The 25,651-nt window shown below is 38.5% G+C and overlaps 4 protein-coding genes and 1 long non-coding RNA gene across 5 annotated transcripts in view; 1 reads left to right on the top strand and 4 right to left on the bottom strand.

The window, feature by feature from the left end:
- The window catches only part of LOC146453935 (uncharacterized), a 48,304-nt gene extending 45,988 nt beyond the window's left edge, over positions 1–2,316 (bottom strand). Inside the window, exon 1 of the mRNA XM_085096020.1 lies at positions 2,291–2,316. The gene's annotated coding sequence lies outside the window, so the exon portion shown is untranslated. The remainder of the gene's footprint in view (positions 1–2,290) is intronic.
- The window catches only part of LOC146453933 (uncharacterized), a 236,753-nt gene extending 217,144 nt beyond the window's left edge, over positions 1–19,609 (bottom strand). Inside the window, exon 1 of the mRNA XM_085096041.1 lies at positions 19,591–19,609. The gene's annotated coding sequence lies outside the window, so the exon portion shown is untranslated. The remainder of the gene's footprint in view (positions 1–19,590) is intronic.
- Positions 1–25,651, bottom strand: part of LOC146453927 (uncharacterized) — a 251,249-nt gene that overhangs the window by 160,832 nt on the left and 64,766 nt on the right. The window lies entirely within an intron of this gene.
- LOC146453932 (uncharacterized) lies at positions 4,530–24,556 on the bottom strand. Its single transcript, XM_085096056.1, has 2 exons — positions 23,362–24,556; positions 4,530–7,788 (listed from the first exon to the last, which is right to left on the bottom strand). Exons 1-2 carry the CDS (start codon positions 24,531–24,533, stop codon positions 6,507–6,509), a joined length of 2,454 nt encoding a protein of 817 aa, XP_084952182.1. The 5' UTR covers positions 24,534–24,556; the 3' UTR covers positions 4,530–6,506.
- Positions 14,263–15,949, top strand: LOC146453934 (uncharacterized). The gene is made up of 2 exons (XR_014859394.1): positions 14,263–14,372; positions 14,928–15,949. It is a non-coding gene; the product is annotated as an uncharacterized LOC146453934 (long non-coding RNA).

Below are 25,651 nucleotides of genomic sequence, written 5' to 3'. Positions count from 1 at the left end.
GGTAATGATTGGTAATGGCAGATACAGTCTACCTAGTCGGCTTTGAGAAAACCACAATCCATAAATCTACTCTTTGCTGTAAACTCTCATATTTCTTATTTATATTTTATTAACTGTCAAGTATTCCTTAGAACTACTTCTATCAATTAAGTGAGCAAATAAATCAATGCAAGAAGCAATAGCAGTTGACATTTGGCAACAGAGGTAGTCAGTGTAGCCTGCAATGCTACATGTTTGGTCAGCAGACTATACAAACCAAAAATGACTGAGTGAATTGAACCTCACTGCTATACCTCATGGATTACATTTCTACAAGATGTTGTATGTGTTTTACAATTGTCCGTATATGCATTGGCAAGGTGGAGAGAATTCAATGAGCCTCAACAAGTCATTCATTTGGAAATTGGCTTACATTTTCTCATAAAACCAATCCCACATACCTGATCACTCTTGAGAACTACATGTAGCAGTCTAAAATTATTGCCACAGAAGCTATAGCTAACACAAGAGACCACATTGCAAACTCAACACTGGGTACCAGACTTAATCTAAGCCCCAGTGAGAGAAGGGCAAGGTGCTTTTGATCAAACCATGATTTCTGACAACAACTACCCTGAGTGGACAGAATAGTGACACTACTGTCAGTGAAAAAATAGTGGGTAAACAGTGATTGTCCACTATTAATGGGTGTATTTTTTCACATGAAGAAAATTATTACCCACTTTTACTTCTACAGTATTTGCCTTGTGCCATTACATCCAATTTAATTACGCATAGATGCTACATAAGAAAAATGTTTTTTGTTCAAAAATTACAGAGTAAAAAACATTATTGAATCACATGAAGGCATGTACAATCTTCTTTACTACCAACATGATTTTAACCCGCAGACATTTATGTGTTTTTTAATTTATTTATCATTTACTATTACTGTCATCTAATGTTATCATAGTTAAGTTTCAGGAACTTGTTATTGGTAAAAACAACAGTAATCCAAAAACAAACTAATTAAATGGAAAAAATTGTGGCCCAATGTATGCCATAGTTAATAAAAGGCAATGGTTACAAAGCCTGGGAAATTTCTTTGTTATATGTTTTTGTTAGAAATATTTTTGGCCTTGACAGCGCACAAATGACAATAGATTTTGAAATGTGTTGGAGCAACTGACCAATAGAAATGTTCTTGTCAAGACATTCAAGTGTAGTGTGAACATTCAAACAATTAAAGCATTGTGCACTATCGTGGCCCTTCCAACATACATTGCAGCAACATTGCTTTCATGGCAAAGTTTCATAACCAGTCCCTCAATTAACTATGTGTACACATAGACCCAATGAAGAATTTTTGTTGATAAAAATAATTTAAGTGAAATGGCAGCTTTTTTTTCTTTATTTGCTTGATCACATTTTCACATTGTTCTTATATGAAAAAAGGAAAAAAAGCTTATTCCTTATCAAAAGCCCACTATAAATGTTACTACATTTTTGAAGCACTATACAAGAATATTAAACATTTCAAGACAAGGACGAAATGTTTGAGTTTGGAAGACATGTTTTGGATACTTCAGCATTCATCGTCAGTTCAAGGATGTTTACAAATTTTTGACTGTGTATATAAGGCAGACATAAACAAGGAAGGGCCAATTATAAAATGGAAACTAAACAGACCTTCCACATTTTATTACTCAGAACTTTTGGCTGTTGCTTCTGATGAAACACGAAGCAAATTATGGCTCTAACATGGCCGAGTCTGGATGTCTGTAAATTCAACATACCAACTTGACCTGTTCAAGTTCCAATTGCATTTGAAGAATTTATGCTGACACTCACTTTTAATTTTTGAACAAATTGCCCTCTGGAATCATTTGGATTTCCCAATTTTCGCTTATCATATGTGGCTTAAGTTTTCGGGACGCAAAAGATTTTGTGTTTATAATTTTCGCACCATGCTTGAGTCAGTAAATGGGTAAAAGAGGCCCTATATTCCATACTTTAGCCATAAGAATTTACAAATTGCAGGTAGGGAATATTTCAAAAGTCCAATTTTATGCAAAGATACAAGCTTGTCTCCTTGGATAATGTTGGATTCGCCGACAAAGTTAAAGTGAAAAAACTCGACGGCATTCTGAAGAAAGCTTGCTCTACTTTTCGACTACTTGCTCTAATATCTACATATGTGTTGGCTAAAATCGCCCCTTCCTTTTCTCTATACATAAAGTATGTTGTATGTTGAGTATGTTGTCCAATGACCTCTACTATGCCTAAAAGTAAACTGAACAGTTTGTCTTACCTGCAAACAAACAAATCTTGCAGCTCACTCGATTAACAACCCAAGCTCAACACTTTCGAGGAGTACAAAGGCCGGGTTACTCAGCGTAATTAAATGGTGGACTGAACTTGAAGTGTTTGAATCTCTGATTCGTTTGTTATTGCTTTCAATGTAAGTAATATTTTTAATTCATTTAGATTTGGTATTGATTAAAGAAGGAACTTATCCCAGAAAGTTATCACACTCCGCCTTTGTTTACACTTGAGGGTCACGACTCACCACACTCGAATCGGATGTTTAATGGACACAGAGGAATAATTACTGAGCATCATATTAGCCAGGCATGTGCCTTTTTTTCAAGTCTTTATCATCACATCACACTTTTATGTTCAAACTTAATACCGCCTGGTATCCAATTACATAATGAGGCTCACCGAGAGGGTGGGGGTGGGGTATTAAACCCACTTTTTACGGGGAGGCTATGTCTTAAGGTCCAAACCCAATGCAATAACCTTTTTTATTAAAACTGGATCATTGTATAACGCAGTTCAAGGCATTTGATTGGCTTAGCGGCCATGGTATACGAGCCATTATACAATGCCCGAGAAATAGCGGCCATTAAATTATCCTCTAGTTGTACTTGCAAAGCGAAATCAGAAAGATCTAGCGATACTTCTGATTGTTTTTAATAAAAGTATAAAACAATTATTCCACTCGCGTTTGTTGGATATGAGATTATTATAGCCAACTCGGCGCTAAGCGCCTCGATGGCTATCTATTATCTCATATCCAATGCGCGCTCGTGGAATAATAATGTACCATTTTTGGCAGGAAAGGTTCCCCTTTGACATACCTTCAGTGGGGAATGCTATGTCTTTTATTAACCTCGTTCCCAAAGCCATGGGAACGAGGTTGCCTCTTTCATATATCTGTTCAAGATATTTCGAAAGGCCTTCTCCTTGCTAGCAGAGCGTCTCTTTCTGGCAAGTTTTTTCAGCATGTTCGAGGACGCGCGCTAAGCAAGAGAAATACCAGGGACATGAACGACTTCGTACCTCCTAAAAACAAAATTGTCAGAAAGAAACGCTCTACTAGCAGGGCACTAAATGACAGGGTTTTTTTCTAACCTTTTCTATTTCCTTTACTTTGGCTCGTGAAATCCCGGCCCTTTTATATTCCTCCAGCCGGCCGCCTCCTGAAAAAGGTACCCCTTTCGGAGGGAGCCTTTCCGTATAGTCCAATATATGGAGTATCCCATCCCCATCCCTCCTCTTATTCACTTTGAAAGCACCAACTTAGTTATTTGGAAATAAACTGTAACGAAACTTGCTCTCAGTAAAGAATGTTCACAGTACGTGTTATCTGATGTCGGATTTAATTATGGAGCCAAAGAGCCGATGATTACAGGGAACCACGTATATCTCTTGACTGATCCTTAGGCTCTGAACTTGAGCTGTTCAACTTTGTAAAAAGAAGGAAAGAAAAAGACCAAGTGTTTTTTTTTCAGTGTTGTACATTATGACAGTGTTATGACCGTTTTAAAAGCTTTGGTCGCTGTTACATAAACATGCGCTTACGTTTCGTTTCAGTGGATATCTGTTTGGATGGTCTTCTTAGCCTCAGACAATCGATGTTAGAGTTAGACATACTCTACCATTTTCTTCGACAACACGTCAGTCCAAAATTTTGTAACAGAGAAACAAATTCATTTCCCTTTCGTTTTCAAAGAAAAGTTCGTTTAAAACGCTTTCTTTTTGGCAGCTGACATGTAAACACACGCTTAAGCGACGGATCAGCGGCATCCAACGGTTCATTTCGGTAGATATCTGTTTCGATGGCTTCAAACGGGCAAATATGTGGTAACAAATCAGAAAAAACAAATGTCAGCTAAAACGACCAACAACAGTTGGTAAATCCCGAGAATAAAATTCCATTTCCCAACGCTCAGTTCTATGGCTAAGATTTTCATCTGATACAAGCTATCATCCGAACATGCAGGCCAATCACTTGTATTTTGCACGGATATCTCTTTAAAATGGTAGAAAACGATTTGGGTAAACAGGCGTCAACATTTGAGGTGTTTTGCTTCAATGTTCTCGTTGAGTCATCCTGACGGATTCACAATTCCGTATGGGTTGAGACCAACGGTCCAAGGGCCTTGTTTCCTTGGACAAACTGTCCCGCCCCATTTCCTTGATCTGCCAGATTCACCAAAACACTGAAGCATCCTTCAGTTCTACACGTTGATAATAAAATGTTGACACAAGTAACAGCAACGGCAGATAATCATAGCTCATAGGCTTACTAACAATTCAGCACTGAGACTAGTAATCCTTACAATATCACTAAACAACAAGTGTGATCAACCATGATGTTTAATTATTTCAAGAACTAAAGCATTCTCGGAGACCCAGGGGCAGTAGGTCGGTAACCTCTTGCCCACGAAAATCCTTTCCACCCGACTAACTGCCCCTGGGTCTCCGAGGATGGAACTAAAGTAACACAGCAATAATCTAAACCCATAACTAATGTAAACAATTCCACCAGAGAGCTATAAATACTTAAAGACAACAACTCAACAGTTTAACAATCATAAAACAAAGATAAAACGAAGGAAGTGAAATATACGAAATAGAAATAACCATGAATACGTATAAAAATTATTAGGATTATAAACATGAAACTACAGAAAAAAAATCAGTTTGCATCGCGTCTGTGTAATAATGTTCCTCTTACGTCACTGTTACCTTGTCCACGCTAGCGACTTATAACTTTAAACACTGTTCCACCACGTCACATAGTAATGTGTAACGTTAATCATAAAAATTGCGAAATTAGCCGGTGTTAGGTACGAATTACTTTTTGGTTTTCTTTTCTTAGATAACTCTCATTTTGTTTGCTGTATTTTCTTACCACTGTAAACAGAAGTGTGATCTTTGTTAAATATCAACTTGTGTACGTCTTTAAAGAAAGTTCACATTCGTTTTATTATAGCTAATAATTTTAAAGTGTAGTTTTTCTCCAATATCTTCAACTTTACTAAAAAAGAAAAAAACAATACGCGAGGTTAAATGAAAGGTACAAGTTACCAAGGTGATTGGTTAATACTCATGGTACATTATCATATTCTCTGTTTTAGTAGCAGAGTTGGGCTGTGTGCTCTTTCCTTCTAGGCTTTTCTATCATTATGGCAACTCCTGGTATAATGGACAAAAATTTAGGCAAATTACGGGGTAATTCCTACAGGAACTCTGAAATCTCGCCGGCGATGTTTAAAACTGACATGTAAATTTCAAAACTCCGTTCAAATTTCAAGCATACAGGTCACGCGTGACGTGGATTGACTGTAACAGAAAAGAAAAAGTGTCAAGTTTTACTCCTACAATTCTAGATCTATTCAACTTCCATTTCTAAGCTTTGCTAACGTTCATTATTCTCCATCCTCGCTTCCAGCGGCCGTCCTCTTCTCAGGGGACAGAAAGAGGTGGGACCCTGGGAACGAGTTTGTAGTGTCCTCTGGGACTTTTCCACGGTTTACGTATCAAATATTTCAACATTTACTTATTTTTTAAAGCAAATGGTACCAATCGACCTTACTTACGGTAACAAACCACATGAAGCTTAGTTTAGAATGGCTCTATTTTAACCAGGATAACAGTACGATAGGCAAAACATGAAAAACATATTAATTATTATTTATTATTCTAGGGGTAGCCGTTTGGTTTACCGTAACTGTCGTTTACCCATAGCTGCAATGAGTAATGTGAAAACAAAGACCAATTATAAGTAAAGTTGTGAAAATATCTTCAACACAAATGGTAATAAACTGCACGTTCTCTCCTGTCGCTAAATCAAGAACTTCGCGAGGAAGTATAGATAAGCTAATTTTAGCAGCCTTTTCCGTTTCGTCCATAAAAAATAAATTTTAACATTTCAAAAGCAACAACCTCCTCTTCTTCTTCTTTAACGTAGCTGTTTCGAAATGAACTGTAACGAAAGTTATTGCAGGTAGAGTGCCGAAGAGTAGACGTTAGATGCCAGGTTTTATAGGAACTATCTATAAAGAGTGCATGATGCACCGTATCACCTCTTGATTCAACATTAACGTTCTTGCTAAAAACCGAAGCTGTACCCTTTTCGACAAACCAGAACAGAAAAAAAAATTCTCTGTTTTGGACCTTCTTAGTCCGGTGTTGTCACCGATGATAAAATAGGTGAGAACAAGCTTACAGTTAAGTTAATTACTTGTAATCATATGATTTTCATAGTGGCCAAGGAGTAACGCCTCACTACTCAACTCCTCCTGGCAAATCCAGCAGATGTGACCAGAGCGGAGCTCCATCAAAGTGTAAGTTTGTGGGGAAATATTATCTTGAATACAATCCCTAGCATCGTTGTGGACTCTCTCATGTTTTCTTAAACTTCTCAAGTGGCGATAAAACGTGTTGCATTCCTTGCATTCATAAGGCTTCTCTCCAGTATGGACTCTTTCATGCGTCCTAAGAATTCCTGCTCGACTGAAACACTTGCCACACTGTTTACATTCATAAGGCTTCTCTCCAGTATGGACTCTTTCATGTTTCCTTAGTATCCCTGCTCGACTGAAACACTTGCCACACTGTTTGCATTCATATGGCTTCTCTCCAGTATGAACTCTTTCGTGTGCCCTTAGATTTGCTGCTACACTAAAACATTTGCCACACTTTTTGCATTTATAAGGCTTCTCTCCGGTATGAACTCTTTCATGTTTCCTTAGAGTTCCTGCTTCAGCAAAACACTTTTCACACTGTTTGCATTCATACGGCTTCTCTCCAGTATGAACTCTTCCGTGTCTCGTTAGAGCTCCTGCTTGCCTAAAACACTTGCCACACTGTTTACATTCATAAGGCTTCTCTCCAGTATGGACTCTTTCGTGTGCCCTTAGATGTCCTGCTGCACTAAAACACTTGCCACACTGTTTGCATTCATATGGCTTCTCTCCAGTATGAACTCTTTCGTGTCTCCTTAGATTTCCTGCTTCACTAAAACACTTGTCACACTGTTTGCATTCATATGGCTTCTCTTCGGTATGAACTCTTTCATGTGTCCTTAGAGCTCCTGCTTGACTAAAACACTTGCCACACTGTTTGCATTCATAAGGCTTCTCTCCAGTATGAACTCGTTCATGTCTCCTTAGATTTCCTGCTACACTAAAACGCTTACCACACTGCTTGCATTCATAAGGCTTCTCTCCAGTATGAACTCGTTCATGTGACTTTAGAGTTCCTGCTTCATTAAAACACTTCCCACACTGTTTGCATTCATAAGGCTTCTCTCCAGTGTGGACTCTTTCATGTGCCCTTAGATGTCCTGCTGCCCTAAAACACTTGTCACACTGTTTGCATTCATATGGCTTCCCTCCGGTATGAACTCTTTCATGTTTTCTAAGTGCCCCTGCTACACTAAAACATTTGCCACACTTCTTGCATTTATAAGGCTTCTCTCCAGTATGGACTCTTTCATGCATCCTTAGATGCATCCTTAGACATTTCCTAGCCATTTCCTTTAGTGCTGTTTAGTATCTGAAACGTTATTAAGAAACATCTTCTAAATATAACTGGGAGTACAACTTAGCAAGAATTTTCCTGTACTGTCTTTAAATTTTTATTCTTTGTGTGCACTTGAATTTCCTTCGTATTGTAAGTGGTCAAAAATATTAAAAAGTGCCATGGGTAACAACTGGAGTACTAAAGACGTGATCTAAACTATGAGCCTTAGTCAGGTGACATGCGTGTGGGTGAGAAAATAATAGGAAATTACATGACCATGTCAACAATTTTTAAAACATGCATTCTGCATGTTGAAAATATCCTGTGTGTTGATAATTAAAATAAAACGCTCCATAAAATGATAAGCTATGAGTTTATCATACTCTTATATCGTGACCACCAAATTTTTAGCTGAAAGGAGTCTACTCACTATAGGTGGCTACATTTTGAAACTAAAACTTCAGTTTAAATTTTCTCAGTCTTTTAGACATTTCAAGGGAGACATGCACCCTGGATGCCTAACTTCCAATTTCTGGGTAAAATTCCAACGAAAATCTTAAACTTTCATGAAGGTCAGTTGTTCTTTTCAGAATATCATTATTTTCAATGAATTCAACTTGCAGTTTCGCAAGAACATATTAGGTTGAGAGATAACTTGCCATCAAAAAAAAATGCGAAACCAACTTCAACAAAAATGACAGTGTTGAAAAAAACAAGGCACATGTGTGTAAGTGAGTGAATGAATAACTTTATTAAAGTATTACTACAGTATTTAGCTACTACGAACTAATTGTAGACACTATATTCTGACATTCAAATTCTGGCTCAAATCTCTCATTCACGCTGTCACATGTTTTGGTTAGACAGTTCCCCAGTTCCATCGAGTTCGGCTTAGCTGAAATACAAAATCCAAATTCCGAGCTAACAGACAAGCCAAGAAATTGTGTAAATCGACAAACAAATCGGTTGACAATCCGTTTAAAGGCGATAACTAACATGTACATATTTTGGGTGTCTTCCTTTGCTACTTCCAACATCAAGAGTTCAATACAATAACATGTAATATATCAAACACGAAACACAGTGTTTCATCACATATCAAACACCGAGAAGATAGTTGAAAATACCACGCGTAGCGGAGTATTTTTGACGAACTTCGAGGTTTTTGATATTGTGATGAAAACACTGTGATGAGTGTTTGATATAACGTCTCAGGCAAATTGATTTTGAAGGAAAAATTAAGGATGCAAAAACGAGGAGTTTTGCATCAGATTTCCAGACACGTCACGGTGCATGATTTCCTTTGTCTTCGGCTTTTGAATTATTAATTAGTTAATCGGTCTGTTTTTTGAGTGCCGGGGGGGGGGGGGGGGGGAGAAGTGTTGTTTAACTGAGCCAATTTGCTTGGCCCCTCCAGTTGGTTAGCCTCGGCTGCAGGTCTAAAATCATTAGTGGGAGGGATGCCAAGTTGCTGGACCCAAAAAGGCTAAAAATGGGTCACAAAAAACTCTAACTGCCCAGAAAGTTCGACCAGAAAAGACGATGGAACTTTAAAATGGTCCGTACCAAAATTATTATACCAAAAACAATTCTTCTAAACTTTTAACCCACAACAGTCTTAAATAACTAATCTTAAACACTGGGATAAAGATCTTTGTGCCTCCCTGACAGGAATTAATCTGAGAAATCCCCCTGAGGAAATCACCCTTAACTTCCACAATATCTACCTTACTAATGTTGGCGACCAACAATGTTGAGATAACTGGTTTAATAACGAGGATGGATGACACACTAAACAAAGCATCCAATTTGTCTCTGTGTTTGAGTGCTATCCATCAAGGGTACCGTACAAACTACCACACCTTACAACATAGAGGGAAAAATTATTGAATGCTGATTGGGCGAAATAGTGAAATAGTTTCTTTATTTTCTTCTCACAGAGGGCAAAATTACTCACTCCTGATTGGTTGAGTGATGAAAATACTCGCTCCTGATTTGCTGAGAAAGCCATTTCTGCATTTAGTTCAAGTCTTTGGAGTTTGACTACTTAAGTCAGGTTGTTTGTGCCAAAGATTAATGGGAATCAAGTGCTACAGCTAGAAAGAAATTTCTAATTTCTAAAGGTCATTTCATTAACAAGGCAGTCAAATTTGTTCATGCATTTCTTGATTACATTGAAGCGTGCTAAGAAATTGTTCGGAACAGCAGTGTTATGTTCTTTGTAGTAATGCTTGCAGATTGATGACGCCTTTTGACGGTGTCCCTCAACGCGCGCGTGAAGGTGGCCCTTTGTATACCCAACATAACCTGCATCACACAGGTCACACTTGAATAAATAAACAACACATTGCTGGGTTACAATGTTGGGCTTAGGCTCACGCAGGCTTAGATCTTGATTAAGCTTACGCTAGTAAACACGGGTTGAAAATGAAATGTTGTATATTCAAGAGCTTAAACCAACATTGAATGTGCAGTCCGATTCTCTTCGTGCTGAAGTATTTAAGTAATTAGCTTGCCACTATGTTATGCAAATTCGCTTCAACTTAGCCTTCTTACAAACCGCTTTTTATCATGAATTATGTAACCTTGATAATGGCGCAAGATGCACCAAAACGTCGGTTCCTATCACTCATATTTCTTGTTTCATGTATTTCTAAATCATTTCTTTGAATTATTATTGAATATCAATATATGAGACATCATAATAATTATTTATATTTGAACTGCGGATGAAAAATTCAATGGAAGAAAGATCCTTGCAGTTTATAGTATGCAACTTAAGTAGTTAACCATGACCTTTGCGATGCCGGTGCTCTACCAACTGAGCTATCAAGCAACTTGGAGCTGTTGATATTGTGAGTTCGTAATATACCCGTGAAGGATGAATAAATGAATATGAACATATGAATCTTAGATTAAATGGACAAAGATCCTCGCAGTCAGTTGGTAGAGCACTGCACTGGCTTTGCAGAGGTCATGGGTTCAAATCCCGTTCAAGCCTGAATTTTTCTCAGGCTTTCTTTTCGCAACTGCTTAAGTTGCGTACTAACTGAAAGGATTCTTCTTCTATTTAATGACTTATTATTCCTGAAATTTATAATGAAGGCACTAGCCTGCAAGCAAGTTGCTATTTGGTCAGCTGTGTGAAGAAATAGTGGGAGTGGACGACCCACCAGCAAGTGGCAAGCAAGTGATCCGCAATAGGATTGGTACAGAGTAGCAAAACCCCACCCTAATCAATAGCCCCTCACCTAATAAAGAGCTTGCTTGCAGGCTACGAAGGCACAAAATGTCTAATCACTACAACTCTCACAGTTGAGAGGTATAAGCTTGTACATGTAAGTAGAGAAACAATGCCATAAAGATACAGTATTTGCATGTAATCTCATGTCCAATTATTTCTGTTTCCCTTTCTGAAATGTAAAGTGTAATGGCAAGAAGTCTGTAGTTGTGCTGGGTATCTATAGCCACCTTTTCATATCTGTTCCACAATTTTGTAAAACAAAAACATTTCAAGGACAAATGCAAGGAATAGCTGCCATCTAAAGCAAATCAAACTGGCTGAAAGAATGTTTTGTAAGCTTTTGAAACATGACTGAGCACAATTGAGCAATCTTAATATCACCCAATCCAAGATACCAGTATTTAAAAAAATTGCATCTATGTGTGTAGTAATTTCAACAAGTGAAAATTATGGAAGAAATGTGGTGGCATATTTTTTCTACACACTAGATAACATATAACAGCTTCAGTTACAATGCTCTACTGCTCAAACTGAAGCAGGGGGAAGGAGAGAGGAAGGTAAGGAAACACCTGCCAGTGATGGCAGCTTATTCACTGAAGGCATGTTCATCCACAAATGGCAAGCAATGGAGCATTTTGATTGTTCGTTAGCAATTCAATCAGTGGTAATGACAGCTCAGACCTACAATGAAAGTGGCCAAGGCCAAAGAAAATTACTGTTCACCTAATCTAATGGCATATTCAGAACACAGGCTCTGGTAATGATTGGTAATGGCAGATACAGTCTACCTAGCCTGCTTTGACAAAACCACAATCCATGAATCTACTCTTTGCTGGGAACTCTCATATTTCTTATTTATATTTTTTTAACTGTCAAGTATTCCTTAGAACTTCTTCTATCAATTTAGTGAGCAAATAAATCAATGCAAGAAGCAATAGCAGTTGACATTTGGCAACAGAAGTAGTCAGTGTAGCCTGCAATGTTACACGTTTGGTCAGAAGACTTTACAAACCATATGACTGAGTGAATTGAACATCACTACCATACCTCATGGATTATGTCATCCAAGAGGTGAAACTAGATCGTTATTGCAATTAACTTAAATGTTCTATATCAGAGCAGCATTTCCTGGCTCAATGGACTGCAGGTAACCCAAGCATAACATTTGCTGCATTAGCATATCAATTAGTTGGAAATTTTGGGAAGAATTTCTAAAACTGGCAATTTTGACCAATAACTAAAACAGTCAAATTGTTTATGATAATAAATTAAATTTATTAAATTACACACAGGTGTGGTTTTGTTGCCTATCCTTACACTGAGTCAAAAAATGTGTTTCACGCAGGTTTTGAACCTTTCTCAGTCTACAAGCAGCTGTATGTATCTTATATCTCCATATCTTCATTGCCAAGGAGGAGATAATTATCAAGTTTCAACAAATGACTCATTTGGAAATTGGCTCCACCTACTTGATCACCCTTGAGAACTGCACGTAGCAGTTCTGCAAAATCAAGGAAGCACTTTAAAATTACTGCCACAGAACCTATGGCTAACACAAGAGACCACATTGCAAAGTCAACACTGGGTACCAGACTGAAATTGAGCCCCAGTGAGAGAAGGGCAAGGTGCTTTTGATCAAACCATGATTTCTGACAACAACTACCCTAAGTGGACAGAATAGTGACACTGCTGTCAGTGAGAAAATAGTGGGTAAACAGTGATAATATCCACTATTAATAGATCTATCTCTTCACATAAAGAAAAATTATTTCCCACTCTTATTTCTGCACTATTTGCCTTATGCCATTACAAAAGAAAGCTTTTACTTGCATTATGCATTGATGGTACATAAGAAAAACGTTATTTTGTTTCAAAAGTACAGAGTAAAAAGCATTATTGAATCACATCAAGGCATGTGCAATCTGTATAATTCTGACATGATTTTAACCTGCAGAAATTTATGTTTTTTTATCTATTTATCATTCACTATTTCAGTCATATATAATGTTATCATAGATAAGTTTCAGGAACTTGTTTTTGGTAAAAACAACAGTAATCCAAACACCAACTTATTAAATGGAAAAAAATTGTTGCCCAATGTACACCATAGTTAATAAAAAATTTCCTGGGAATTTTCCTGGGAAATTTCTTTGTTATATGTTTTTGTTGGAAATATTTTTGGCCTTGACAACGCACAGATGACAATAGATTTTGAAATGTGTTGGAGCAACTGACCAATGGAAACTGCCAATTTCCCAATTTTCGCTTACCATACATGTATGTTGGTTAAACTTTCAGGACGCAGACGTTTTTGTGTTTATTTCGTACCATGCTTGAGTCAGTAAATGGGTGAAAGAGGCCCTATATTCCATTTTTTAGCCATAAGAATTTAAAGCTTGCGGGTAGGGAATATTTCAAAAGTCCAATTCTATGCAAAAATACAAGCTTGTCTCCTTGTATAATGTTGGATTCGCCGACAAAGTTAAAGTAGAAAACTCGACTGCATTCTGCGGAATGCTTGCCCTACTTGCTAGAATATCTACATATGTGTTGGCTAAAATCGCCCTTTCCTTTTCTCTATACATTAAGTATGTTGCCCAATGACCTCTACTATGCCTAAAAGTACACTGAACATTTTGTCCTACCTGCAAACAAACAAATCTTGTCGCTTACTCGATTAACAAACCTTCGAGGGGTAAAAAGGCCGGGTTACTCAGCGTCATTGAATGTGGACTGCACAGGACTACACTTGAAGTGTTGGTAGATCTGTTTCATTTGTTATTGCTTCCAATTACAGAAATGTCACTTGAAAAAGTTATTGTTGTGTTGGTAATATTTTTAATTGATTTAGATTTAGTATTGATTAAAGAAGGAACTTATCCCAGAACGCTATCATACTCCGCCTTTCTTTACACTAGCCTGTTCCAGGCTCCTAGAGAGACGCGCAAAGGCCGAGAGTGCGAGGGGACGAAAACGAGGGGGGAGTGGGGGAGAGAAAAAGAGGGAAAGAAGAGGAGTCTGTAATCATTTTCTTAAACACCTCATGCCGCCTACTTTTTCCAAAATGTGTCAACATGTCAAAATGTCAAACTTTTCATTGTCACGGGTTTCGATTACTCGCGCGAGTTCTCAAGTTCGCGCGGTTGTCCATACATTACCGAGCGACGGCAATCTCGTACCCAGAGTCTTCAGGCTTTTTGGTCAGCGGGGCAACGCCGGGACAGAGGAGGTTGGACACGGTTCGAAAGGCATTATTGTTGGTCGCATTAGCGAATCATGAACGCTCTTTTATCGTGGTCATGAAATCAACATGGCGGGCTTTTAGGAAGAAGTTAGCCTCCCACGCAGACGTTCTTAGGGGTTCGTCACGCGTACCGAACCACTAAGAACGTCTGCGTGGGAGGCTAGGAAGAAGTGAGTATCAATATTAATCATTTAACGTACTTGTTTTTGGCTTTGCGATTTCAAACCCACAGGACACGTTCGAGTTGGTACTGGTCTAGTTGCAGGAAACTTTTCGACTCTAAACTTAATTTTTAAGACAAGTTAGGGCTCGACTCGGGTGCTTCATAGTCGGCCTTTGTTGCGCTTCGTGAAATTTGAGTTGATGTTACATTTTGTCAATTTCTCTCCAAACTCAAGCTTCTCAGACTTCAAAATTAATATCCATTCCAAAGAAGGTTAATTTCTTAATAGAAAATGATCAGGCGCCCCTAAGCGCCTCTTTGGTTAGTGAATTATGCGATGTTGAAGTAGTTGGATTTTTGCCACTATTTGCCTTTCACGCCATGAAACGTGACGAAGAACCCGCGAATTTTGTATGCAGTCTGCGTAATCTCCTGGTTTAAAAAAATCAAATTTAACTACCGGTTCTTCATTTCACCAGGTAAAATCATGACGAGCAAGCGGCCAATGGGTGGTCCAACTGAGGAAAAGCTAACCAACTACGAGGAGAATAGATGGAATAATTGGAAGCATTGTTTTGTTGCTTGTACGTGGGCAAACATATCCGTTGGTTTGACGAGAGAAACTTAAAGTTAATTATCACAAGCACAGATCCACAGAAAAATTAATAACTAAAAAGGGGAACCACTTGCGACTTAGTTCCATAAATTAAGAATCAGTTGTGCAGAAATTACATTCTACTTATACTTTTAAAGTATATCTTGTATGCTTGTACAACAATTTGCATGCCTGAGCTGTATACACTCTATGCATAACTGACTGTATAAATTTCCATATATTCCCATACAAAAAAATATTTAGTCACTTCAGGCATGTATTTTACATCAAAAGTCAAGCATATATGGAATCTCTATTGATGATTTGACTTATTACCTCTGTGCTTATTGTATAAATATATAATTGTGTATAAATTGTATGTAATTTGTGTTGTTAATAAAAGGGATTGACAGCTGATTTGCAAGATGACCTTCAAAGTAGATGTATGCTAATTTGATCTTAATTGCACTTGACTATTGTCAGAAGCTGAAATCTCTGGTATGCTCTGCAAACTATGTCGAGTCATCCACCTTCACATTGGTGTACAAAATACACTTCGATGTAAACAGGCCCTTAGTTTATGAGTAGGGGGCATGCCTTGTGAGCAGAGTTCCCCTCAATTTGTATTTCAATATTTCTCCAAATTATCCAATAACATAATTATAATGGATATGTTGTAGATTTAAAGTGACTAGTACATGTAAAGGAGAGGAGGACACTCTAGTGTGACTATAATACTGTGCCCCTTTGCCAAGTTATGAATCACATGTGCAATATGTACAGCAGTTTTCATTATTAATGTGATTGTTATTATTAAAATAAAATAAAAACAGATTTGATAGTTGGTAGCCTGTCTTGTTAGTACTGAACTAAAACTCTCCAAGATTAAAGAGAATATTGCTCACAGGTTTTTTGGAGTTTTTCATAAGGCTAGACCACTATAGTAATGGGAAAGGGGGGGGAGGGGAGGGGGGGGGCAAAACTTTTATATTGTGTGCTATCATAGTTTGTTAGACTATGGAAACGAGATACCTTTTTTGAGCAGCTATTTGTACTTACTCTGAATTTTTATTGTTCATTTGTGATTCCTTACCAACTTACTATTTGGCTTTCACACTCTATTTTTGAGGGTACTAATGTACATAATCTCCATAACATTGTTTTGTGTATTGATGTTTGTATTAAAAGGGCTTATTTTCTTTTGAATATGTAATTAAAGAGGGAGCATTCACCCAGGCCCTATGCCCCACTGGGGGCTCAAAGGACTAAGAGAGAGAGAGAGATGCACCCAGGGCCCCTCACCTTGATCAAATACAGTACACTGACTCTTTCATACAAAGTAAGGGTCTGCCCAGTAAAGGAAGGTAGAGTATTTGGCATTGTTTACAAGGTTTTTTGACTTATTTCATTCAAGATCAATTTGATGTTTTCATTTCCCTCATGCAACATGTGATGTAATAAAACAAATTATTATTTGAAGAACTTGTTATATCAAACATATTTAGTACTCCTGTGTGGCTAAAATCTATGACTCTTGCAAGCTGAACTTGTGTGAGAGCTTTTTCCATGTCCCAGTCTCATTGGCAACCAGTATACAGAATGGTTAAACAAAATTCCTATCCAGTAAGGCCGTGAAAATCTTCATTTCCCTACAATCCTTGTTTACTTCATTTCGTATTATAATATTCGGCTATTTCCACCAGAATTGGATTCCAGTAGTTATGAACTCTGAATATTTCAATGCCAGATTTTCGAGCCCGTGATCGTACATTATAATTCAAAAGGTACGATTTCATAGAAGGACGACAGGATTGGTTTTGCAATTGTATGGAAGTGGTAATTACACTGATTACATGGAGCAGTTTCGGTTGTACCGGCTTTCGATCGATCGATCACTAGGATCGCCGTATAAACCCAACGTTTTGAGCGTTAAATTAGTCAGTCGATGTGTGCTAACGGTAACCGGAGAAAACTTATCGAATAAATTGCCGAATTAACCGATTTTCTGCCTTTTTGAAGCGAAAATTTGTCATTCCTTGAGGTCCGCACAGCACGAAGGTTTGTTACAACTGACCGCGAACCGACAACTCGTCCCAGCATGCCTTTCGAACCGTGTCCAACCTCCTCTGCTCTGGGGACATCTAATTTTATTACCGCAGGATTTCTGCGGTAAAACAATGGAAACCGTTACCGAACGGCCAATCAAAAAATTGGAATTTTTTCGATGTCCCCAGAGTCTTCCCGGCGTTGCCCCGCTGACCAAAAAGCCTGAAGACTCTGGGTACGAGATTGCGACGACGGCGGGTGTCTATGACGGCGGGCGGAAGTAAAAAAAGTTGCCAAATAACTTCCGGACAGCCGTCGTGAAAAGTTTCCCGCCGTAGCGGGGTTATTTACGACGTCAAAATGCCGAGTTTGCCGTCGCGTCTAAAACGTGAGTAAAATAATCCCATTTTAGGTCTTATTCGGCGAAATTCTTTGATACTTTCGATAGTTAAAGGTTTTTCAATATTAGTGGATCGTTTTATTTGAGTATTTCATGAAGAGAAAAAGATTTTTGAAGGATTAATCTCCGTTTCATTTTGCCGATGTGGGCGGGCTGTCGATGACCACATGGACTGTGGCTCTGTCACGAAGCCGCCAATTGCAAACCACAACCAGTAAGTTTTCTTTTTTTCTTCATGTACTGTTAGGAATATGTATTAAAGTCAATCATTAAATAGCCTGTTTGAATTCTGTTGTGTTGTAGCTAAATTAGACGAGTCGTCCTTCATCGAAATAACGAGTCAACATTCAACATTAATCTCGGCTCAGTTTGTTGACAACACAAAATCGAGCTTCTTTTGATCCAGATCCATCCGAAAGTTTTGAATTAACAAGGAAAAAGGCGAAGGAATCATCGCAGAACCAAGTTTTGGTCTATGCAACATTTAATGAAGAAGATACAATATTTCAACTATATTCCATTAAGTCATAATCATGTCGTGGCACGACGTGATTATGGCTCTGGAATGGTGCGATGATTTAACGAATTGTTATTAATAATATTTACAAGTTTGTTTTAAATCTGGTTTGGAATTGTCTGTACGCATATTTACATGTTGTCTTGTTACCTGCATTGAAAATATGTGATTTTAAATGGGAGAATCTTTATGGAATGGGTAGAAGAAAAAGAAAAATCTGGATTTTTCGACTTATTTTAATCGTACAAGAGAAGCTATAACTACAATAAAAATTATTGAACCCTTTCTTCAACTCGTAGCCGTCCTCCGGTCGGTTTCTTAAGGTTTACTTTTCACGCCTTACGACGGCGGCCTCTCCCCAGTTTTCCACGGTCATAGCTGCCGTCGCAGACACCCGCCGTCGTCGGATCTTAAGCTCCCTATTGCTTTGATGTCGCGGACACCGAAAGGTTATCCGGGTTTGGGATTTCAACCCTCAAAATCCTGTAGATTTTGCCAAAATAAATTGACGTGTCTTGGAACGAAAGTTCCCCGGGTGACCTTGTTCAACGCCGTTCGAAATAAGAAACTTATTTACGCGACGTTATCGGGCGACGAGACTCTAGTGTTGGCCGATGTTGTGTCTTCGCTTGGTTGTGTCTTCGCAAGCTTTTAAGAAACGACGAGCTTTCCAGCGTCAGCTGCCTCACTTGTGCGAGGACCCTGGCCAGAATTTATGGCAAGTCTGATGTTAAATTGGGGTTGCTTGACAGATCTGCACGACTCCCACTGTGTGTCCGTTGTTTTGATAAACTTTTTCAGTTTTGCTTTTACAAGCATGTTTAAGCGATTTTCCTTTTGTATAAGAGATTCTTCCCTTTTGATCAAAACGTGATGCGACCGCTCTGCTTAATGGTGTTTATCTTGATCGTGAGGGGGAATTCTTATATATACTGAATGGAGGGTCTCTTACTGATCATTTTGAGCCGTTAGGATTAGTTTAGTGATATGCCATTATGTATGCTAGCTCTGTGGCATTTGTTAAAGTTTATCGGCTCGGATTAACTGCAAGATTTCAGGTAGCGCTAAATAAATTTTATGTGAAGACACAGGATCCGTGGATTTCTTTACTCGTAAATTCATGTTTATGCTATTGTATATCTCTGCGGGAAGATTACAACTGCCGCAGGATGTTTGTTTATCACGGATATTAGTGTCTAACAGATCCTCGTCTTTCAAAGCTTATCATTGTTGTCTCTCGCTTTCGAGAGCTATTTGCTCCTTCCTGAGTACTTTAACTTGCGAGAAATCTCGAAGATAATTCTCTAAAACTGCATTAAACTCAGTCTCATCAAAACCACGCGCGTGTGACACACTCGCCATTTTGACTCTTTCAGCCGGATTCTTTCGCGATATCTTTCGTGTGATGTGTGAACTGTCAAAACCGAACAATCAGAGGGTATACCGGGAGCTGGTATACCAGCATGAGGTGTTTAAGAAAATGATTACAGGATCCTCTTCTTTCCCTCTTTTTCTCTCCCCCATTCCCCCCTCGTTTTCGTCCCCTCGCACTCTCCTTCGCGCATCTCTCTAGGAGCCTGGAACAGGCTATGTTTACACTTGAGGGTCACAACACTCGAATCGGATGTTCAAAGGACACAGAGGAAGAAATACTGAGCATCATATTAGCCTGGGGGGGGAGCACTCCCTTATATGAGCTTTATAGGTATGTGCAGTTTTAAAGGGTATGGTTTTTCAGCCGCCTTGATTGTAAATAGGGTATCGATTTTAGCCATTTTGCCGCCATTTTCAGTTGGTAAAAAAGAGGGTATCGATTTTTGCACTCTAGTCTTGTACCGCAACGGCTTGTCACGCGCTCCGGTCGGGCACTGGGCTCCAGGGCTTTTTGAACTGAAGTTGACCAGACACTAACAGGTCATAAATAGGGTATCAAATTTTTGGTCAGGTGATAAATAGGGTAGGGAAAATCGCAGATTTTGGTCATAAATAGGGTAAGGGTTTTGGGAAGCGGACCGCACACTCAAGTATCCAATTTTTGTGGGAGAACCTCCCCTCCTCCCCCCCCCCGGGCATATTAGCCAGACATGTGCCTTTTTTTTCAAGTCTTTATCAATGAAGACTATACAACACATCACACTTTTATCTTTTCACTTTATACGGCCTGGGGCCTGTTTCTCGAAAGTCCCGGTAACTTACCGGGCCCGATAAGTGATTTTGGAGATAAAAGCTTTTTAGCAGAAGTCAATTCTTGTTAGCTTTCAATACTAAATTTTAAAATCCTATAATTCTATGATAACATTGGCCAAGTACCATGCCTGTAATCACTGCGTAATCGGCGAAAAAAAAATTTTCAAATATACTTATCGGGCCCGGTGAGTTACCGGGACTTTCGAGAAACAGGCCCGTGGTATCCAATTGTACAATGAGGCTCACCGGGAAGTTGGGGTAATAAACTCACTTTTTACAGGGAGGCTATATCTTGAGGTCCAAATCTAATACCCTTTTATATACAATTTTTGGCAGGAAAGGTAACCATTTGATAAACCTTCGATGGGAAATGCTACGTCTATTATTAACCTTGTTCCCAGGGCTTTTACAAGGAAAAAGCCATGGGAAAAAGTCTGCCTCTTTCATATACCTACAGTAATAACACTTTTTTTGATGGGTCTGTTGGCAATATTTCGAAAGGCCTTCTCCTTGCTAGCAGCGCGTCTCTTTCTGGCAAGTTGTTTAGCATGTTCGAGGACGCATGCTAAACAAGAGAAATACCAGAGACGTGAACGACTTTGTACCTCCTAAAAACAAGAAACAAAAGTTTCGGTGGATTAAGGATACCTGTTTGGATGGTCTTATTAGCCTCAGAGAATCGATGTTAGTGTTAGACATAGTCTACCATTGTCTTCGACAACACGTCAGTTCAAAATTTCGTGACAGATAAAACAAATTCCTTTCGTTTTCGAAGAAAATTACGTTTCACTGATGAGCGCTTTCTTTTTGGCTGCTGTCACCTAAACACACGCTTAAGCGACGGATCAGCGGCACCCAAAGGTTCATTTCCGTAGATATCTGTTTGAATGGCTTCATTTGCTTCAGAAATTCGATGTTAGTCTTATAGTCAGTTCAAAAATATTGTAACACTGGAAAACTTATTCCTTTCGTTTTCGAACGGGCAAATATGTGGTAACAAATGCGAAGAATAATGTCAGCTAGAACGACCACCAACAGTAAGTAAATCCAGGGAGTAAAATTCCATTACCCAACGCTTGCTATGGCTAAGATTTTCATCTAAAACAATCTAGCATCCGAACATGCAGACCAATCAGTAGTAGTTTGCACAAATATCTCTTTAAAATGGTAGAAAGCTATCTGGGTAAACGGGCGTCAACATTTGAGGTATTTTGCTTCAATGTTCTTGTTGAGTTATCCTGACGGATTCACAATTACGTATGGGTTGGGACCAACGGTCCAAGGGCCATGTTTCCTTGGACAAACTGTCTCGCCCCATTTCCTTCATCTGCCAGATTCACCAAAAAACACTGAAGCATCCTTCCGTTGTATACGTCTTTTAATAAAATGCCGACATAAGTAACAGCAACGGCAGATAATCATAGCTCATAGGCTTACTAACAATTCAGTTCTGAGACTAGTAATCCTTACAATATCACCAAACAACAAGTGTGATCAACCATGATGTTCAATTGCTTCAAGAACTTAAGCATTCTCGGAGACCCAGGGGCAGTTAGTCGGTAAACTCTTGCCCACGAAAATCCCTTCCACCCGGCTAAATGCCCCTGGGTCTCCGAGGATGGAGCTAAAGCAACACAGCAATAATCTAAACCCATAACTAATGTGAACAATCCCAACAGAGGGCCAAGAAAACTTAAACTCCACAGTTTAACAATCAGAGATCATTTACACTTGCAACATAACGACAAATATAAAACGTTGAAAGTGAAATATGCGAAATACATATAGCCCTGAATACGTATAAAATTATTAGGATTATAAAACATGAAACTAAAGAAAAAAAACGGTCACCGACTTTGCATCGTTGTGTCTGTGTCATTATGTTCCTCTTACGTCACTGTTACCTTGACCACGCTAGCGACTAATAACTTAAAACGCTGTTCCACCACGTCACATAGTAATGTGCAACGTTAATAAATAAAATTGAAAAATTAGCCAGTGCTATGTACGAATTACTTTTTGGGTTTTTTTTCCTAGATAACTCTCATTTTGTTCGCTGTATTTTCTTACCACTGAAGACAAAAGTGAGATCTTTGTTAAATATCAACTTGTGTACGTCTTTAAATAATAGTTAACATCCGTTTTATTAAAGCTAATGACTTTCAAGTGTAGTTTTTCTCTAATAACTTCAACTTCATCAAAAAAGAAAAAAACAATACGTGAGGTTAAATTAAAAGTACAAGTTACCAAGGTAATTGGTTTTCCAAAGGGTTCCTCACACTCTTACAGTTATCCAATGCATACGACTTCTTTTTTTCCTAATAATTATTAAATTGTAAATTTAAATGCCATTAACTGAAACTGGAACAAGCAAACCTAACTGTAATATTGAAAACTGTAAACTCCTTTCATACTTATGCTACATTATCATGTGCTCTGTTTTAGTAGCAGAGTTGGGCTGTGTGCTCTTTCTTTGTAGGCTCTTCTATCATTATGGCAACTCCTGATACAGAGGACAAAAATTAGTCTAATCACGAACTTCGCGAGGATGTATAGATAAGCCAATTATTGCAGCATTCTTCGTCATCCTGACGGAAAGTAAATTTTACACTTTGAAAGCAACAGCTTAGCTGTATAGTACTGAATTGTAATGAAACTTTTTGTAGGTAGATTACCGAAAAGTAGACGTTATATGCCAGGATTAGTACAAAATATATCAAAGAGAGTACATGGCGTACGAATAGCACCAAATTGCCTATTGATTTAACATTAATGCTCTTGCTAAAAACCATTTTCAACGAACAAGAACAGAAAAAAAAAGAAAAACATTCTCTGTCTAGAACCTCCTTAATCCAGTGTTCTCACCCACAATAAAGAAAACATGGGAACTAACTTTAAAAAGTAAATCGCTTATAGTCATATAATTTTCATAGCGGCTAAGGAATAACGCCTCACTGCTCAACTCCTCTTGAAAAATCCAGCAGACGTATTTTTTAACATGACCAGAGTGGATTTCTTTATAAGTGATGGTTTGCGTGAACATGTCATCTTAAATGCAATCCGTAGCATCCTGGTGGGAGCTCTCAGGTATTCTTAAACTTCTTAAGTGTCGAAAATACTTGTTACACTGTTTGCATTCATTCATGAACCTTATAATGTCTCCTCAACGTTCCTGTTCGACTAAAACACTTGCCACAGACTTTGCATTCATATGGCTTCTCTCCAGTATGAACTCTTTTATGTCTCGTTAGATTTCCTGATCGACTAAAAAACTTACCACATTGTTTGCATTCATAAGGCTTCTCTCCAGTATGGACCCTTTCATGTGTCCTTAAAGTTCCTGCTTCACTAAAACACTTTCCACACTGTCTGCATTCATAAGGCTTCTCTCCAGTATGAACTCTGTCGTGTGTCCTTAAATGTCCGACTTCACTAAAACACTTGCCACACTGTTTGCATTCATAAGGCTTCTCTCCAGTATGAACTCTGTCATGTTTCCTAAGAGTTCCTGCTCGACTAAAACACTTGCCACACTGTCTGCATTCATAAGGCTTCTCTTCAGTATGGACTCTTCCATGCGTCCTTAGATGCCCTGCTTCACTAAAACACTTGCCACATTGTTTGCACTCATATGGCTTCTCTCCAGTATGAACTCTTTCATGATTCCTAAGATGTCCTGCTTGACTAAAACACTTGTCACACTGTTTGCATTCATATGGCCTCTCTCCAGTATGAACTCTTTCATGTGTCCTTAAAGTTCCTGTTTTACTAAAACACTTTCCACACTGTTTGCATTCAAAAGGCTTCTCTCCATTATGAACTCTTTCATGTGTCCTTAGATGTCCTGTTTCACTAAAACACTTGTCACATTGTTTGCATTCATAAGGCTTCTCACCAGTATGAACTCTGTCATGTTTCCTTAGAGTTCCTGCTCGACTAAAACGCTTACCACACTGTTTGCATTCATAAGGCTTCTCTCCAGTGTGCACTCTTTCATGGGTCTTTAGATGTCCTGCGTCACTAAAACACTTATCACACTGTTTGCATTCATAAGGCTTCTCACCAGTATGAACTCTGTCATGTTTCCTTAGAGTTCCTGCTCGACTAAAACGCTTCCCACACTGTTTGCATTCATAAGGCTTCTCTCCAGTATGAACTCTTTCATGGGTCTTTAGATGTCCTACTTCACTAAAACACTTGTCACACTGTTTGCATTCATAAGGCTTCTCTCCAGTATGAACTCTTTCGTGTCTTTTAAGATATGCGGCTTCACGAAAACACTTGCCACACACAAGACATTTGTAGGCTTGGCCTCTGTTATGCTTGGAGGAACTTGGCATACTGGTTAAGTGATGTTTTCTACCTGAAAAGTAATTATAATAGCCATCTGAATGTAGCCGAAAAGCCGTACAAAAAGAATCATGTTGTGAGGCTTTACAACAGGGAAACACCGGCACGTGAAGCGTGCAAGAGCTACTTTTGGATTGTGTAAATAGTTCTTTGATCATCCCATTTATCTACGTGTAGTAGTTAGTGCTGTTCAGGACTTAAGGCAACTAAGGAAGTTCAGTGCAAAATGTCGTTGATGTTGTTCATCAGGTAAAGCTTGAGTTGAGTGCGACGCTGGGATTGTGGAACGTTCAAGTACGTGCCTCTTATCATCGTCATTTTTAGGTCTGTGAAGGGATTTGAATAGACCATTTCCGAGTTGCTTTGAACCTAACTATGAAAGCGAGGCTAAGTGCAAAACGTTTCAAATGAAAATTAGTTTTGTTTGCATATGAATGAAACTTTGCACTTAGCCTCGCTTTCATAATGAGGTTCAAAACAACTCGGAAATGGTCTATTGAAAATGATGCATCGTTCTGGGAATCTAAAAAACACATGTTTGAAATCTAAACGTCCTTTCAACACAACAGAACAACCTCAAATGGCCAAAACCATTCTTTAATGTGAGTTGTAGAAAATTAAGTTACATAGTATGATACACTTGCTGCAACAAGTGACACACATTATTTTTTTGCTTCTGCAAATAAAGTGTGTAGTTTTGAGATTCACCCTAACATCACCCTGACTTCTCAGTATTAAAAAAACAAAATGCGATGACCATTTTGCCAATAAAGAAATTAATGCCCTGCTCCTGTAAAACACACCCATTGTTTTCAAAACTACATTTGAAATAGACAAAATCACCAAGTGTGATTACCAAAGAAAAGAAGTCAAATTATTTCCTTCCTTCCTTCCTTCCTTCCTTCCTTCCTTCCTTCCTTCCTTCCTTCCTTCCTTGTAACTCACTGTATGTACACCCTCTTTTCTATAAAGTCTTAACCTGGGGTGCATTAGTGGCAAAACAAAATCAATAACACAAAAATCATTACAGAATTAATAATCGCCATAGCATGTCTAACAGGTCGGCCATTAATTGCTCCAAATATTCACGACAACCTTATGAACGCTT

The sequence above is a fragment of the Pavona decussata genome, unplaced genomic scaffold (assembly GCF_977016875.1).
Source record: "Pavona decussata unplaced genomic scaffold, jaPavDecu1.1 SCAFFOLD_321, whole genome shotgun sequence".
Lineage (NCBI taxonomy): Eukaryota > Metazoa > Cnidaria > Anthozoa > Scleractinia > Agariciidae > Pavona > Pavona decussata.
This window is presented reverse-complemented; position numbering and strand designations above follow the sequence as displayed.